Raw genomic sequence first — 18,617 nt, 5'->3', positions numbered from 1 at the left:
GAGCTCCCAGCCCCAGGGCCTGCCTGGCCTCGGGAAGTGGAAAGGAAAGTCTCTGTATCTTTCTGCTCTCCCCGCTCTCTCTCAGCATCCAGGCAGCGGGACAGCAGTATTTACTCAGTACTTCCTCAGTACCGGACTCTCCTCCCGACTCCCCCGGTGAAGTTGGGGTTTATTCTTCCCATTTCACAGATGGGGGAGGCTCAGAGAGGTGATGCAACTTGCCCAAGGTCACACAGTGAATCTGTGTGGGCGAGGGAAAAGCAGGGAAGGTGGGGCAGGCTGGGATGGGAGAGCCCTGGCCTCCTGTTTCGTTTCCCTTGACCCTGAGCAGCAGGCAGTGCAAGGTGTGCTGTGTGAGGGAGACAGCAGGCAGAGCCGCCTCCTGGGGCTCGTGCGCTACCGCCTGGAACATGGAGGCCAAGAACACGCGTGAGTGCGGGGTTCGGCCCTTACCTGTCTGGGCCGTGGGGCTTTTCTTCACAGGACCCTCCAGCTAGACTTCAACCATCCCTCTGGGGCAGAGTCCGAGTCTTCTAGAATAATTATACTAATGGTAGTTAATAATTTTGCAATACTGTATTCTAAGCTTTCCATATGTATTAGCTCATGTAATCCTCAACATTTGAAGAGGAAGCTTCTGGAGAAGAGGCGGTTGAACATACTGGCCCAGATCCTGAGTCTAACGGCCTGACTGCCTGGGTTCACATCCAGGCTTTGTTACTTCCAGGCCACACAGCCTTGAGCAAGGGGTTTTACCCCTCCGGACCTGTTTGTCCAGGTTAAAGTGAGTCATTACATGGAAAGTGTCTAAAAACACTTTGAAGCACATAGAAACTGCTCAGCAACACACACATATCACACACACAGAGAATACTAACACCTGTCAAAGGTCTCCTCGCCAGCAAGTGAATCTCAGGGTCTCAGAGCTGGGAGGGAGGGGTCTTAGACATTTTCTAACCCACCACCGTCACTTTACAGATGGAGAAAGAGGTTCAGGGCGGGAAAGGGGTTGCGCCGTTTTTGTCACAGGCCCATCGGGCCGGCCGTCGGGCCCTGTCCTCACCTCTGCTTCCTGCCCTTAGTCTCTTCCTGTATACGCACCGGAGGATGGCCATTACTGGGGATGATGTCTGTTTGGACCAGATAGTGCCGATCTCGCGGGATTTTACACTGGAAGAAGGTGCACAGGAGGGCTGGGTGGGATGAGTCCCTCTCCTCTGGGCTCCCAGGTCATTTCTGCCCTTGCTGGGGGTGGGGCACCAGGAGGATGCTGAGATTGAGGTGCTCAAGGGCTAAGGGCCTTTTCATTTCCCTCCCCACAGTGTCCTCAGATGGTGAACTCTACATTCTTGGTGAGTAGTTGGGGCAGAGGGCACAGGGTCTGGGTGTGAAGTAAGTGCCTGGCGCAGTTGGGTAGACTGGCTGACAGCCAGCCTCTCTTATCTGCCTCTATGTGTTTCTCATCCCACTTGCTGGGGGATAGACTTGTCTCTTCAGCTTCGTGTAGCACCGCTGTGGCAAGGCTCAGTGACTTGTGAGAGCCTTGGTCCATGCCCTCTGCAGGTTGAGGATGATGTTAATTTGGAGCTGAGTGTATGGAAAGTCCCCTTACTGATCCAGCGCCGCCTTGCTAGAATTTATGTTTTTTAAAAAATATATTTTTATTGATTTCAGAGAAAGGAAGGGAGAGGGAGAGAGAGAAATATCAATGATGAGAGGGAATCATTTGATTGGCTGCTTCCTGCATGCCCACAACCTGGGCTTAAGCCCTGACAGGGAATCCAACCCCGATGACCTCCTGGTTTATGAGTTGGTGTCAACCACTGAACATGCTGGCCGGGCAATTTCTGAAGGGCTGGAAGGACTTCAGGAGCTTGGACTGCTGGTTCTCCATTCTGGGGGTTCTAGCCTTAAGATGCACCCATCCGTAGCTCCCGAAGGTCAAGGACTCATTTCCAGCCTCCTTTGTGCAGGCTCAGATGTGACCGTCCAGCTGGACACAGCGGAGCTCAGCCTCACATTCCAGCTACCCTTTGGTTCCCACACCAGGATGTTCCTGCAGGAAGTTGCCAGGGCCTGTCCAGGTAGGTAAGGCCCGGGCTCTGTTGGGCGGTTGGCTGGTTACTAATCTACCCACGACCAGTTGACTTTCCACGCTCTGGACTCTCACCCCTGTTTCTGTGCCCTCTCATGTGGCCACAGTGCCTCCAGGCCCCCAGCCAACCCTGGTGCTTGCTTTTCACATTTCCTGTTTCTGGACCTGAGTTTTAACTCCAGCAGGGCCCCTTTGTCCTCCTGGCTCTGGGCAGGGCTGCACAGGGTGGGTTGTGATTCTGATGCAGAAGCCTTTACAAGTTGGCTGGGTCAAAGCTTCTAGAAGCCCATCTTCCCTCTCTGCCAGCCACAGCCAGAAACCCAGGGAAGTCCGACCTATGGGTCCTCCTGCCCTTGAACCCGGCTCTGTCCCCCACTACAGCTGAGAAAATGACCTAGCTTTGGCACAGCAGGAAGAGATTAGTGGCCTCTAGGGCAGAATTTGTTTAGACCAGGAAATCAGCCAGGCAGATTTGTAAAGGAGAGTTTGTATAGAGCAGAGGCTCAGCCACAGCACATGCAAATTTGAGCCACCAGGTGCTGGAGCTTAGGTGGTCACCCAACACTATGACTTGCTTCCTTTAAGACTAACATCTTGTCTCTGCAGGAATGGGGGATGGGCCTCCCTTTTATCATCATCTTACCATGGAGCTTGAACACCTAGGGGGAGAAGGGTGCCAGGAAGGAGGCTAGCTTTGGATGTGAAGTGGGGTATGGAGGGAAAAACACACAATTATAGAGCCCTGAATGCCTGGCTAAGGGGTTTAAAGTTTATTCTATAAGCAAGGGGAAATGTATCTCCAATTATTATTTGTAGGCGGGGCAATAATAGTAATAACAGCAAAGCACATGGACTTTGAAGCTACACAGCGTCTTGCATTTGAAACCTATCTTTGCTCGTCCCTAGCTGTGTGACTTTGGGCAAACCACCTTACCTCTCTGAACCTTGGTTTTGTCGACTTCTCTATATAAAGAATATCTTCCTCATGGAGCTGTGAGAACTAATGAGATAACACATATGAAAGGGCTCAGCACGTAGTAGGAGCTCAGAAATGTTTCCTCCTTCTGTACAAGAGGGCTCATAACTTCATTGTTGACTTGTCTGTCGGACACTGCTCTAAGGACTTTTCGCACATTATCTCATTTTCTTTAGGACCACCTTACAAGGTTATCATCAGTGTCTCCGTTTTACGAACGAAGAAACTGAGGTTCAGAGAGGGCCAGTGCCTTGCTGGTAAACTACAGAGCCAGGATTAGATAGTCTCTCACACAGTCTGAGCTCTTGAGTTTGGCTCCAATGCTTCCTAAGCTCATGCCACCCTGTACCATATACACGACTCAGAGAAGGCTTTGTGCAGGAGGTGATGTTTAAGCGGAAACTTCAAGCTTGAATGAGTTTTTCCCAGGAAGGCACCAAGGAGAGGCAGTGGGAGGGAAGAGCAGGTCATTTGGTGGAAGGAGGGTGTGGAAAGAGCTAAGTCAAGAGAAGCCAGTAGAGGCAGCTCATGACGGGTCATAAATAACCGGCTTGCACTTTGCCCGATAGCTTGTTGAGAGCCATAGGAGTTTTAACCCTTGGAAGGACAAGGCAGAATTTGCATGTTAGACAAGTTCCGCTGGCAGCTGGTGCGGAAGGGGAGAGCCTAAAGCAGGGAGAGCCATGAGGATGTGTCGCAGTGCTCAGGCATTAGAAATGTGAGGCTTGGATAAGGTTCTGGTAATGGCAATGGGGAAGAGAGGATAGACTGGAGAGATGATCATACAGATGAGAGTGAAGGCACCATGGAGGCAATGAGTTTGGGTGTTCACAAAGTGTTCATAACTTTAGCCCCAGTGCCTAGAACAGTGCCTGGCACTTAATAAATGTGTTAAATGGACGAACAGAGCTTGGTACCCGGCTGTGAGAATGAAGGAGAGGAGTTGGGGATGACTCCTCTTTTAAGCTTAAGTATCTGTCTGTCAGTCCCTTTATCTGCTTTCCCTTCTGGGTTCCACATCTGGGGTAATCAACAGGGAAACTATACTAACCCAGTTTCATTGAGCAGTTGCCAGAGGGGGCCTGCGTGAGATGGGACTCTCAGAGCTGACAGGCTCTTGGATATCCATCAGCCCAATTCTTGGCATTTTACGGACAAAGGGGCTGAAGTCCAGAATAGGGTTCCAGGTAAAAGTCCTTTTGGCAGCACAAAAAGCCAGGGAGTGCAAGTGCCTTGGTCACTAGATGACAGAGAAAAGAGTTAGCTAACATTAATCGAGCACCTACGTGCCAGACATTCTTCTAGACATCTAGACCACAACACGTCCTCCTGTTCAGTCTTTGAGCAGTCCTGAAGAGCAGATATTCTGTTATATAGATGAGTTGACTGACATGGAGACGGTAAGTAACTTACCTAAAGTCATTCATCAATTGAAGTAATAGGACTGGGAACCCCAGGTTCTAACATCAAAGCCCTCGGAGACCAGAGATTTCAGTTCATATCCCAGCTCTGCCACTTCCTAGTTGTGAATGTGAGTAATATATTTGATTTCTTCAGGCCTTGGCTTTATTATTTCTACAATTGAAACATGAACTTGCCTTACCAAGAGTTTTATGAGGAGCAGATGAGGCCCGGAATAGGTTAATAGCATGCAAATCCTGAAAATAATTTAAAAGCTGTGCCTGGCAGTGCCATCATCAGGACTGGGACCCAAATCTCCTCATTTCTGATGCCGTTGGAAATTCATTTCAGTTTGGTCAGGCTCATGAATTTCTACAAGGGAAGCCGGCAGGGTAGCGTAGAAAGTAACAGCAAGTGTTTGGAAGCCAGACAGATCTGAGTTTGAGTGACAGACAGAGGGGACTCAAGAATTTCTAAGAAGGATGGACGGCAATCTGGTTAAGGGGGAACCAGAGGACTTGTCTTGAAGGAGTATTTCATAGCAAGCACACTGCTTCTAGAGTGTGTTTATTTGGAGTGGCTTGCAAGTTGCTGATGGAGATTATGGGTAGTTAAAACATTCTACCCACTCCCTAGTACTGCCATCTATTTGAGTCCCCAACTCTGCCTCTCACTCTGTGACCTCAGACTTCACCCCTCTGAGCTCAGTTGCCATTGGTTAATAGTTCCCTACCTGCTAAAGTTTGTTGTGAGGATTAAGGATACCTATGAAGCATAGGCCTTGGCGCACAGTTACCACGAGGTTGGGGAAATGGCACGTGTCCACCTTGGAAGGACACTTTTGGTTGCACCGTTATTACTGCATTTGAATTTCGGATCCACTCTGTGCGTGAGGGAAACAGGGAAACACGGGCTTGGAGACTCTTCGAAGAGACTGAGCGATTGGCTCATGGTCATACAGTCATGCAGGGGTGAAGCCTGCCCTTCAAGCCCGAGGCTCAGTATTTCCTCCTTCTTCCTGCCTCAGGCTTGGACCCTGCGACCCGGGATCCTGAGTTCCAATGGCTGTCTCGATACAGGTGCACCGAGATGGAACCCTCGCCGCGCGGTTGGAACTCGGCCCTAGGCACCTGGCCGGGGTGCGCCCGAATTGGCGGAGGCAGGTATCCATCCGGGAAGGGGCGGTGGGGATTGGAGGAGGCCCGGCTGCAGGGGTGGGCTCTATTATGTTTAGGAGGCGTGGTTATGGAGATGACCGGCTTTCTATTGGCGGAGGTGGCATGCAGGGGCGGACCCTCCCGGGGCAGCACAGGCGGGGCGGGGCGGGGCGGGCGGCGAGATGAAGAGCTTGAGGAAGCTGCACGGAGATGTCCGCCGCCGCGGGTTCCCGGGACCGCGACTCTTCAGGTTCGGCGGGCGGTGGGAAGCCGGCTGGGGCTCTGGGCCGGGAGCGGCGGCGGGGCCGGCCCCCAGGTGGGCAGGACCTGCGGTTTGGCGGGTGGAGGCACACGCCGTAAAGACCGAGGTTCTAGCCCTGCGGAGGCGGGGACCCTGGGGCTGAAGTTCTGAGAGGGGATGTTAATTATTTTTATTCGGGCGTGGCGTGGGCAGGCGGATGGCAGTGGGATATTCTGGAATCCTGAGGCTGGGGTTGTATAGTAAAACTCTTGTTTCTGACTTGCTGTGTGACCTGGGGCCAGTCGCTGCCCCTCTCTGAGCCTCAGGACCACCTCCCCTTTAGCCAGTTCAGGTCTGACTTTCCGAGTTTGGCTGGTGCCGGGGAGCAGGCGTCCCCACGGAACCTCCCTTTGGGTGAGGACTGGTGTGCGTGTTGGGGCCCTCTGGCTCCCTTGTCGGTCCCCAGCCCCGGTTATGGATTGGGCTGTGCGCAGAGCCGGAGTCCAGGAGAGCCCTGTCCACCCTGGGAAAGGAGACCCGGATGAGGTTCCAGGGGAAAGGGACTAGGTTTTTTTCCACCCAACCCTTGTGCAGCACAAAAGGCCAATTGTTGAGCAGAAGGTTGTCTTTTGGAGAGCGAGCAGCCCACGGCTGCAATGTGGGTCAGTCTGGTGCTTAGGGAGGACCCGCACACCTGTGTTTTCTGTCCAGCTCCTACGTGTTCTGCAAGGGCGCCCTGGTGGTTTTTTTTTTTTTCTTTCTCCTGGGCGTGCCCATGTGGCTCCTGTTACGTTCGAGCTTTGGCATGACCACTTTTCTCAGCCATTTGCTGGAGATAAAGAGTCTCAAGTAGTTGTGTCAAGTGTGGGCCAGCACTTCACTGACTCTTACAAGGCTGGAAACTGTGACGGGTGGGGGGATAGCATGTTGCATAATTTTGTAAAATGAGAGGAAACGAGGCAGGCGAAGGACTTCCTCAGTGCTTATGCTTTTCCTTCATTGCAGCCACCACAAGACGTGGTCAAAGCATCTGATGGTGCTGATAGCGGGCATCTTTCATGGGTTTAGCTCAGATAACATGTGTGCTGATCTTGAGACAGCTATTGCTTCAGTTTCCGTGACATTCTGGGCTATGGCTCTGGGACCCCTTAAGATTAAGAACATATCCTCTTCTTTGCTCCTCGAACGAGGCTGCCAGAATCCAGTCTGTGGAAAACAGGCCCAATGGCAACAGGAAGAGGTGGGTTCTGTCTTCTTGGCACACCAGAACCAGGCTGTTGGAGTGTTTCACTCCCTGAGTAGAGAGAGAGGTCTTCTGTGAGAAGTCAGCGCAGCTCTGAAGCCAGTTATCTGTGCTGGGTGATAAATGATGCAGGGATGTCAGCATCTTTTCATTCCTTTAAAAAACAAAAAACAAATCCAGAAACTAGCCACACGCTGGTGAGGAATTTTTGACAAGGTTTTGGTTTTACTTTTGGTTTGAAATTATTAGTTCCCATCATAATATTACAGGGAAGGGGGTTATCTTAGTAATTTCTAGTTGCTCATGTTAAAATTGGGAAGTAATAGCACCAAACACCCAGTTCTGTTTGGGTCAACTGTGTTCCCAGACTTGTTCTGCCCTCAGAGGAGAGTCACACCTAAAACAGGTGGAAGGAACCCTTTGGACCCCGCCCTGGGTGGTCCCAAGAGAAAACAGAGGATTTGGTACTTCCTATATGCATATGCTCAAAATATCGACTTCCCAATAGCCTGGGAACCAACCCAAGGCTGCTTAAAAATGCTCTTTGGCCCGGCTGGTGTGGCTCAAGAGGTTGAACCAGGAGATCATGGTTCAATTCCAATCAGGGCACATGCCTGGGTTGTGGGCTCAATCCCCAGTAGGGGGCATGCAGGAAACAGCCGATCAATGATTCTTCTCATCATTGATGTTTATATCTCTCTCCCTCTTCCTCTCGGAAATTAAAAAATAAATGTTTCTTAATGCTATTTGTCATGCACATCAGGAGAAATAGGGCTCCCCTGAGGAGATGACAGTCTGACAGAGAGAGATCCCACCGTCCATAAATAGAAGAGAGGTGGTCTTTGTAGGGTGAGCCAAGAGTGAGAGCACCTAAAGGTGAATGAGATCTTTACTCTTCACCTTTGCCTTGGTAGAGAAAGGAAAGATCTCACTTTGCTGCTTCTCTCCAACATGTCTCTTCCTTTCTTTGATTGGTCTCTGCTGAATTCAGGTGGTAGGGATTGTTGTAGGAAAATGAAATGCAGCTAGTTTTAGATTGGAGTCCACATCTTCAAATTCAGGAGAAATGCCTCCTTATTTCTGTCTAGCAAATGAAGGTGCTAGTCTAATCCAGAGAACCTCTTGGGGAATCCTATATATAGCTTAGTACATCCACGTCATTTTGTAAAATATTCACCTGCATTTTATCCTGGACACGTGCGAAGACCTGTGTTCTGGAGGTTTCTGAGCTACGCACTAGAAAGGAAACAGCTACTCAGAAGTCCCACTGGGGCAATTCTGGACCAATTTATCAAAATGGTAATAACGAATTTCAGACTTTTGAAGTGGTTCTCCCTCCCCCCCGCCCCCCCGCCCCCATGGTTGATTCAAAGTGAGGCAGCTTTGTAGTAACTCACATTTAGAATGAGATGTGCCATGAGTATTTTTTCCCCCCGGACCCAGGAAACAAAGCTTACAGTCGGCCTGGCCTGAGAAAGGAAATGGATGCTATTTATATCTCAGGGTAGCATAAAGGGTAACCTAGATTGTCAGGGTAGAAGCCAGAGAGAATGTTGGAAAATAGGCCCTGGGTGTGTCTGTCTGTCTATCTGTCTGTCTGTCTGTCTCTCAATAAGTAAAGTCTGTGTGACCAACATCCTTTTACCATGGGGAAAATGAATTTTCCTAGATGTTTATCCCACAGCAGAAATACGGCCCGTCATCTCCACCTTCGTGGCAAGCTCCGCAGGCCGGCAGCTAAGCAAATTAATTTGAATCACTTTGTTTCTTTAAATAAAACAAAAAATGGTGTTCACTTTTCTTCCTCCTTTTGTTCCCTTCTCCATTCTCCCTTTTGTCCCATTTAACCTTGTTTGTTTCTAGAACTGGAGAAACCCCTGAAGACTTCCTTTAGAAAACAGTTTGTTTTGGAATTCTACAGTAGAAGTCTAGAGCAAGTGAAGTGACCCACAAATGTTTATTTAGAAGTGGAGCTTTGCACAGAAAAAAACCCTCAGGGACGAAGGTTCAGGAAGAGGGAGGCATCAGTATTTATTAGAGGAAAGACAGTGTTGGAACATAGAGGCTAGCTGGCTTGCATGCTTTCTTTGCTGCTTGAAATATACTGTAACCGATTTGCAGGCTTTCCCAGGGATGCCTACGTGAACTGAAGCTAGCAAGTATGAGTGATGAGAATTTGAAAGAATATGGCTAAGTGGCCTGGATATTTTTATTTTCTTTAAAGGCACTTTGGTACAACATTAGTCATGTCTCTTGACTTTCTTTTCTTCCATCAGTAAAATGGGAGTGAATGTTTTTGTCCCCTGGAGGGCCACACATGGCTTAAGGAATGCTGGATTGTTTAGGGGGGCTTTATTTGGGTAACACATTTAGGAATTCAGAGTCTCACCACCAAGAGCTCAGAAACTGGCTGCCCCCTTCAGAGCCTATCCTAGGCTGGTTTTGTTGTTGTTGTTGTTTTTCCTGGGGGAGAAGGAGGTGGAAGGGAAAGGGAAATGGAGAGGGAAGGGAAAGGCTCAGGGTGTGTGTGCTCCCTGGAGGGAGGGTGCCCTAGGCTGTTTTCTTCCAAATAACTACCCTCACTTTCTTCTATACTCCTTCCTCCTCTCTAGTTTCTTTTCTGTTAATGCAATCGCTAAAAACCTTGGTGATCTTTGACTCTTCCCTCCCCTCTTATGTCTAACTAGAGGCCCGATGCACGAAATTCGTGCAAGAGTAGGCCTGCCTTCCCCCGGCTGCCGGCACCGGCTTCTTTCTGGCACCCAGGACCCAGGTTTCCCTCCGGCCGCCGGCAGGCACCTGGGACCTGGGCTTCCCTCACAGCCCCCTTGAATACTGCATCATCTCCTGTTGTCTACAGAATAAAATTCAGATTCTTCAGCCTGGAGTTCAGGTCCTGCACAGCCTGGCTGAGGCAGACTCTTTAGACTTATCTGCCCCAACTCTCACCTTCATTTCCTGTGACTTCACACTTGACTGCTCATTGTTTCTGGACAAACCCTGTGCTTTTTCATCTCTTTGCTGACTGCTCATTCAGCTACATTTTTACAAGTGTGAACTTGTTGCCCTTAGCATTTTGCACCCCCTCTCCTCCCCACACGCCAGCCTAAGGCCTTGTACATCCTAAGTGCTCAAAAAAATGTCTGCCTTCTTTGTTTAAACCTTAGAGACCTAGACAGTTCATGGCTTGAAGTGCTTTCCGTCTACATAGCTCCTGCCCTGTTCCTCTTTGAGCATGCTCGGTGCTTCTCTCCCCTCTTCCTGGTTTGCTCCTGCCCACTTCTCTTTCAGCTTTATCACCAGACCACAGGCAGTTCTCAGAAAGCTCCAGTGAAGGGAGAGTGTGAAGGAAAAAGTCAAGTCATCTCTCCAATAGCCTGTTGCTATGAAGTCATTGCACTGCCTTCCTCCTTGAAAGCTAAACTGGTCACATTTGGTCCTTGCGAACCTAAGTTGGATTTACACAGGCTACACATTGGAGTTTGAGTCCAGAGCTTAAAAGTTGGCAGGGCACAGGATGTGTTTTTAGAGGCGTCTCTGCTCACTTTTAATGCCAAAATCTATGATACTTCTTTTTTTAAGCGACGAGAGAATGGGAAATGTTTTTTTTGTGTGTTTTTTTTTTTTTGGGGGGAGAATGGGAAATGTTAAAAAGACTGAAAGAAAAATACCTAAAAGCGTGGTAATTTGACTTTTAAGAAAGTAAAATAGCCGAAACCGGTTTGGCTCAGTGGATAGAGTGTTGGCCTGCGGACTCAAGGGTCCCAGGTTCGATTCCGGTCAAGGGCATGTACCTTGGTTGCGGGCACATCCCCAGTGGGAGGTGTGCAAGAGGCAGCTGATCGATGTTTCTCTCTCATCGATGTTTCTAACTCTCTATCCCTCTCTCTTCCTCTCTGTAAAAAAATCAATAAAATATATTAAAAAAAAAAAAAAAAAAAGTAAAATAACTACTAAGGATGGTGCCCAGGCTGGAATAGGAAAAAATGATTCTTTTCATTCTTTTTAATGCTGGGTGCCCTGTGCATGGGCTTCTCTCAAGAGTCCTTTGCCTTATGTACTATGTGCTATGTACTTAGCTCCCCTTTGCCAAAAGAATAAAATCCAAACTGCACATGGTATTCAAAGTCTTACAGATTGGCCCTAATATATATAAAGAAAAATTTATTACTAATAAATAAAAAAGTAAAATTTATTAAAAATTAATTACTGTTATGACTTATTAAATAGATATGATTTATTGATTTATTTTATTGATTTCAGAGAAAGGAAGGGAGAGGGAGAGAGATATAGAAGCATCAATGATGAAAGAGAATCATTGAGCGGCTGCCTCCTGCACGATCTGAGCCTGCAAACCTGGCGTGTGTCCTGACCAGCAATCAAACTGTGACCTCCTGGTTCATGGGTCGACACTCAACCACTGAGCCACATGGGCTGGGCGAATGGCTACCATTTATTAAGCACTCACTATGGGGGTGTGCCTTACACTGTGCCACAGAAGTTCTGTAGGAGCATGTCATCCACTTTTCAGATGAAGAGAGTGAGGCTCAGAGAGGGTAGGTAACATGCCTAAGACCACTCACTGGTCAGTGACAGGGTTGAAAATGGAACTCAGGTCGTCTGTTTGAATCTAATGCTTGAGCCCTAAGCCTGCACTCTCCTTTTGTATCCCCAAATGCTTCTCAAACAAAACTTTTCTACTTATTTGTATTACTTCTGACCAGGGACGGGGTCGAGCCTGCAACCAAGGTACGAGCCCTTGACCGGAATTGAACCCAGGATCGTTCAGGCTGCGTTCTGACGCTCTATCCACTGAGCAAAACTGACCAGGGCTGAACTTCATGCTTTTATTGGTTAAGAGCACAGACTCTTGACCCAGATTCCTTGGGTTTGAATACTGGCAGTGTGATCTATTGGTTATGTTTTCTTGGCAAGTTACTTAACCTCTCTGTGTTTATCTCTTGGTCTGTAAAGTGTAGATAATAGTGGTTGTGAAGATTAAATATAAATAAAGTGATTAAAGCCATGCCTGCCATGTAGAAAGCCTCAATATTTGCTATTAATATTATTCATGATGATATTACTGTCACTGTCAAAATGAATTCAGCCTAACTTGGGTTCTGGGTAGTTGGACTGGATCTGTTTACCTCCCCGTGAATTGAATGCATGTGTCTCTTGCTGGTATGTGTTGCTCTATCTTAAACTAAGTGAGCCCATGGGACCACTCCTGGTGGTGTGTCACTGTCTCTGATAAGCATCAAACCAACCCACTTACTCCTGCCAGTGTGAATTGTATTTTGCAAGTTCTTCTAGTGTGCTGGAAATGGAATGCAAAGGCCAGTGGCTGAGAAGGTAGGAAGGACACCTCCTCCTAGACCTGTCTGGTAGAAACTCCTGAAGGGTAGGAGGAGGTCTCCACTCAGCAATGAGAGCCACACCCACACATGTGGAGACCAGGGTTGCCGGGGTTCTTGTCCCAGCATTACGAAGGGGTTCAGCAATCTGGAGAAAGGCTGTGCGTAGATTCAATAAGGAGTCCAAAGACGAAAGATAGTTTTGAAAGGCATTGGGGGTCAGAGGAGCTTCAGCTAAAGGAGCTAAAGGCTCTCGTTGTCTCAGGACCTGGTGCTTTTTATTAACACATTTGTCCTAAGGCAAGGTGGAGATAATACACTTCAAAGGGTAGGGTTTACAGAAGCATTGTCAGATTGGGGAATAGCCTACAGCTGTTCAGGTGTTTGGCCAACAGGAGGCAATAACATGTAGATTAAGATGTCCTGAGCTGTCCTATTCAGGTTTGGGGGAGATGCTTTTTAGCCGCTCCAACAGATGATCATATATGTGGCTCAGCCCTTGTTGAGCCCCCAAGCTTCATCAACCTTTTGATGAAACTCTTGTAATTATGACATGCTGGAACTGGCTTCCGGCACAGGGTGGTTCTTCTACTTTGTTATCCAAACAGACTCAACCCTTCTATTTATAATGTATTTACCCCCAAGAGTTTATCGTTTCATTGAAGATGTGCTCATGTTTGCAAAAGGGGATGCTGTGGAGTCACGCAGATCTGGGTTTTAGTGTCCGTTGTGCCATTTACTGGTTTGGCTCTGTGTACTGGGGCGTGTCTGCTACCTGCTCTGGGCCTCAGTAACCTCATTTGTAAAAATGAGGCCAGCAATCAGAAATAACACGATAGCTAGCTTTTAGAGGGTGCTCAATAAATAATAAATGGTTGTCATTATTATCAAAGCAGTGGGGGATTCCAGAGGAAAAGAACTAACAGTACCTGAATACCTACTGTGTGCCAGGCATTATGCTAGACCCCTTTAAATTTCACTTGTTTATTCTTTTGGCCTCTGTAAGTTGAGTGGTGTTATCTTCATTTTACAAATGAGGAAACAAATTAAGTAATTTGCTTGAGGTTTCATATGAGGTAGTGGATGGAGCCAGTAAGATAGCCAGGTCTATTGTATTTCAAAGCCCAAGGCTTTTTTCTAAAACACTCTAAATTCTTTGAACAAGTTATAACTTTTTCAAACAAGTTATGTGGATTAAAAGGGCTTCAGAATTCAGAGAAATGACTACTGAGGACTAGAGTGGTGGAGAGTGCTTTTTGAAGGAAGATGTTGAAGTTGAGGCTGGCTTTGAAGAAGAGGTGGCCATCAAGGAGGAGGGACCTCCTAGGGAGGCAGGAGTGAGGGTGGCATGCATGGGGAGTCAGTCGGTTTTTGCTTTTTTAAAAAACAGTTTTATTGAAAATAAAGTTATGGCCCTAACTGGTTTGGCTCAGGTTCGATTCCTGTCAAGGGCATGTACCTTGGTTGCGGGCACATCCCCAGTAGGGGGTGTGCAGGAGGCAGCTGATTGATGTTTCTCTCTCATTGATGTTTCTAACTCTCTCTTCCTCTCTGTAAAAAAATCAATAAATATATTTTTAAAAACAGAAAAGAAAGTTATGGAGGAGTGATGAAAATGACATCCATGTTCTTTTACCACATTGAATTAATCTCACCCATATTCGAAATTAATTCCCAAGGTTGATCTGCATTGTCTTATATATACTTGTAAATGTTTCTGAGTTAGATGACTTTGTTTCAAACAGAAAAACTAGAATGCAACAGGCTAGAAAACTTTTCATTTCCCATTGGATTCCTACCAGGAAAGAAGGAGGAAAAAATATTGATGGCCAACTTATTCCCCTACTTAGTATATGACTTCACCACCCCATCCTTAATTCAAGTGTACTTAGAAATTTAGCGGAAACAAGTGAAGACGAATTTAAACTGATCTTTGTTGATATCGACTACATTTTTGGTGAAAATTTTAATTCCAAACAGAGTTGCCACATTTCTTAAATAAAACTACAGAATACTCAGTTAAATTTGAATTATAGAAAAACAACTGCTTTTTTGTTATAAGTATGTCACAAGAAATTATTCATTGTTTATCTGAGATTCAAATTTACTGGGCGTGCTGAATTTTATCTGGTTGGCAACACTAATTCTAAAGTGAGTAGAGTTTAGTGATTGGAACCAGCCTGTTTGGATTGGGCTGTCTTCGGGAGGTGGATGGGTGAGAGAGAGTAGGGCCAGTTTGGGCTTCATATGCCAGCTCAGCCAGTTTGGATCTTAACCTGCAGGCAGTTTTAGAGCAGGGAGAGATGAAGTCAGAGGTTAATCTGGCCAGATTCAGAGACTGAATTGGTAAGGAGAAGTGGGAGGATCTCTTAATTGGGAAGCTCTTGAGGTAACAGGTGAGAAGAGGATGGCCTGGAGAAAGACAGCTCTGATGACTGACTGGCTCTGGGGGCCCAAGGAGAAGGGTGAGCAAATGGCAGGGTGGCAAACCTGGCTGACGGGAGAATGATGGTGCTAGTGACGGAAGGGAGAGTTCAGGGAGCAGGCGCACAAGTTAAAGCACGGTTTTACTTGGGCCCCACCCTTGCAAAATATCCTGCAGACCCGCCCAGTTGACAGTGGAGGGTCTGAGCTCAGGTGGTGCGGGGCACCTTCGTTTGGAATTGACTGTGATGGCTGATGATCCTTGTAGAAGATAAAGAACAAGATCTAGATCAATTATGGCGAACCTATGACACGCGTGTCAGCACTGACACGCGTAGCCATTTCTGATGACACGCGGCCGCTGAGGCGGCCGCATGCCGAGGATGAAACATTTGCTGCTCCTGAGGATGAAACATTTGCGAAATAATGTTTTTTTCCTCAAAGTGACACACTACCCGAGTTAGGCTCAGTTTTTTGGCGAAGTTTGACACACCAAGCTCAAAAGGTTGCCCATCACTGGTCTAGATGTATACTGATCGACGTGGTAGCCTCTAGCCACACGTGGCTATTTAAAGTTAATTTAGGTAAATCGAATACATTCAGTTTCTCATTCTCCCCTGCCACATTTTTTAAGTGTCCCTGTGTGGCTAGTGGCTGCTGTTCTGGGCAGTGCAGTTATAGAACATTTTTATCACCACAGAAAATTCTACTGGGAAGCACTGGTCTAGTGAGGAGCAGTGGAAGTAAGAAATAATGTTGTGCCCAGCTGGTGTGGCTCAGTGGTTGATCGTTGACCCATGAACCAGGCCATCGCTCGATTCCCAGTCGGGTCACATGCCTGGGTTTCAGGCTTGATCCCCAGTGCGGGGCATGCAGGAGGCAGCTGGTCAATGATGTTTGTGTTTTGCTCTCATCGATGTTTCTATCTCTCTCTCTCTCTCTCTTCCTCTCTCTCTAGAAATCAATAAACACATATTAAAAGAAAGAAAGAAAGAAAGAAAGAAAGAAAGAAAGAAAGAAAGAAAGAAAGAAAAAGAAAGTTGCTGTTTCTTGGATAAATCTCAAAAGAAATGGTGTATTTGGATTTTGGTTTAAATTTGCTCTTTTCCTTACCTGATGTCATCTATAATAATAAAAGCGTAATATGCTAATTAGACTGGACAGCCGAATGACCTTTTGGACGACCTTCCGGATGAAGCTGGGGCTGTGAAGGCTGGCCGAGGCTGTGCGGGGCTGTAAGGGGCTGCGAGGGCCAACCAGGGCTGCGAGGGCCGAGCCCCTTGCACGAATGTGCATCGGGCCTCTAGTGTTTTAGTAAAAGCCCAGACCCAAGTCTGTGGTAAGCGTGGCTACAAGACTTTGAAAGCGAGGCCTTCCCTCCAGTCTTTGTTTTGTAGATGCGGTCTTTTAACTGGTCTGGTTTGGCCTTGCAGCTTGGGATAGCCTTGAGGTAACCATAGGAAAGAAAGACAGCAACCATATGAGGCAGATAACTGCTATCTTTGTTCTGCTGCGGAAGCAGAAGCTTAGAGAAGTGAGATAACCTGCTCTTACAGCTAGTAAGTGGCAGGACCAGAATGGAACCCAAGTCTCACTCCAAAGCTAATTTAGAAAGTACCTATAAGCAAAAGAAAAGGAAATCCTACCGCTGTGAAATGACAGCTATTGGCATTTGATGTATACCCTTCCAGATTCTCCCATATGTATATGTCTATATAAATATATATATATCTGTAACCATGTGGTATATATGTGCATAGACATACACTCCAGTCATTTCTGGTGCATATACGTAGATATGTCAGGCCATGCTCTTCATTTGTATCCTCTCCTCAATCCTTTATCAGCAGCAGTTCTTAAAGAATGAAAAAAATTTTTTGTAAGCTTGGCCCAAATTCAACTTGGCAGTAAGACTTGCTTGACTGACATGAGACTATTTATAGGCTTTATTTATCCCACTAAGTGTTACTACTCATAAATCGCACTGTGGAAATATTAAAGTGTTGATTACTGGGTGTTGGCTCAGACTTTGCCGGGAGTGTTGTGCAATATATGGTATAGGTAAAGTGTTATCTTTCTAAAATCCCCTCAATTCTGAAGTCCAAAATACTCTTGGCCCCAAGGATTTCAGGTAAGGGGTAAGAGATATATATCATGCTATATAGCTGCTTGGGCCCAAAGGTCATCGTCTGTTTAGTGAGGAATGTGAGAAGGGTTTCTATAAGATGTGCCGCGCAATGCTCAAAATTTGCAAGAAAAATGGAACACTTCTGTACTTTTATACATCCAGATCGAGCTGCGATTGTTACTATGGTTGGCTTAGATTGGCTCTTGATGGGAAATGGTTTCAATTGTAGGTGTGAAAAGTGGTCAGCAAGAAAGCACCAGAAATGGCATTGAGCTTCTGCCCTGTGGCTGTTTGTTCTCTGTGTCTTTAGTAACTGCTTGGTTTGTTCCAAAGTGGGGGCCGCAAGAAAAAACATCAGTCCTTGGTTAGCTAAAGAGATAAGGCAAATAAAAAGAGTTAAACACAGTTACAGATTCACTATGATAAATGTCTTGATAGTGGGAATAACTGGGCATGTCAGAATCTAAGGAGAAGGCCAGAGAAAGCTTTTTGAAGGAGATTCCTGAGCTGAATCTTAAAGGATGAGTTTGAAGTTCACCATATGTAGGTAGGATTGAGGAGTGGTTAGGATACACCCAGGATCAGGGTTGGGGTGAGGATTTAACATCTAAAAAAATAAATCATTTTGGCATGACTGGATTGGGGGTATGTGTGAGGGGAGGTGGGAGTCAGTGGTAGGAGATGGGGCTAGAAAAGTAGTCTGGGACTAATTACAGAGGTCCTGGTGTTACAGAACAGAAAGAGGGCCCTAGCTGGTTTGGCTCAGTGGATAGAGCGTCGGCCTGTGGACTGCAGGGTCCTGGGTTTGATTCTGGCCAAGGGCACGTGCCCAAGTTGCAGGCTCCATCCCCAGTGGGGAGTGTGCAGGAGGCAGGCGACCGATGGTTCTCTCTCATCATTGATGTTTCTATCTCTCGCTCTCCCTTCCTCTCTGAAATCAATAAAGAAATATATTTTAAAAAAAAAAAGAACAGAAAGAGTTTGCCCACGTGGCACTAGCAGAGCCAAACCCTAAACACCGAGAATTGTGGCAGAGAAATATTGACTATTTTATTATGAATGGTGCCACGCCAGAGAACGTGAAGCTAATGCTCAAAAGCCCGAACTCCCCTATGCCATGTGGGTTGCAGATTAGATAGGGCAAAAATCACAAAACACTGTGCATTAGGGGTTCAGGGTCATGCTGGGAGCTGATCAGTTGGAGGTGAAGTAAGGGCATCGAATCATTTCTTCTGGTCTTGAGCACAGCTCTGGCATCCCTTTGTCTGGTTTCATGGAAAAGTTGCCTGAGGGTCGTTCCACCTTAGGGCTCAGGTATTGAAACATTACTTAGGTTAAGATGTTATCTTTATCCTGCCAGAGGTCCCCATCCTGTGACCATTAGTCAGGTCCAGACTACTGTCTTCTGCTGCCTTGGGGGTTGCTGATTATTGGGAGAAAGTTACGTCTCTGAGGGGTGGAAAGTGGGAGAGAGATGATTTCTAGAGATAGGATTTAAAACAACTTAATCCAAAGCATCAGGACCCTCAATTTTACTTGTCTGTAATACTCCGAGGTTTGGTTTTAGTCCAAAGGTGATGGAAGCCATTGAGGAATTT

The 18,617-nt window shown here is 46.9% G+C and overlaps 1 protein-coding gene across 1 annotated transcript in view; it reads left to right on the top strand.

Moving 5' to 3' along the window:
• The first annotated feature begins 361 nt into the window (after nt 1–361).
• INPP5B (inositol polyphosphate-5-phosphatase B) overlaps nt 362–18,617 on the top strand; it is a 49,097-nt gene continuing 30,841 nt past the window's right edge. The window contains exons 1-5 of the mRNA XM_028160040.2: nt 362–429; nt 1,083–1,180; nt 1,323–1,352; nt 1,974–2,084; nt 5,500–5,631. Coding sequence (XP_028015841.2) covers nt 1,108–1,180; nt 1,323–1,352; nt 1,974–2,084; nt 5,500–5,631 — 346 coding nt within the window. The 5' untranslated portion in view covers nt 362–429; nt 1,083–1,107. The remainder of the gene's footprint in view (nt 430–1,082; nt 1,181–1,322; nt 1,353–1,973; nt 2,085–5,499; nt 5,632–18,617) is intronic.

This window comes from Eptesicus fuscus, chromosome 9 (genome assembly GCF_027574615.1).
Source record: "Eptesicus fuscus isolate TK198812 chromosome 9, DD_ASM_mEF_20220401, whole genome shotgun sequence".
NCBI classification, from domain to species: Eukaryota; Metazoa; Chordata; class Mammalia; order Chiroptera; family Vespertilionidae; genus Eptesicus; species Eptesicus fuscus.
This window is presented reverse-complemented; position numbering and strand designations above follow the sequence as displayed.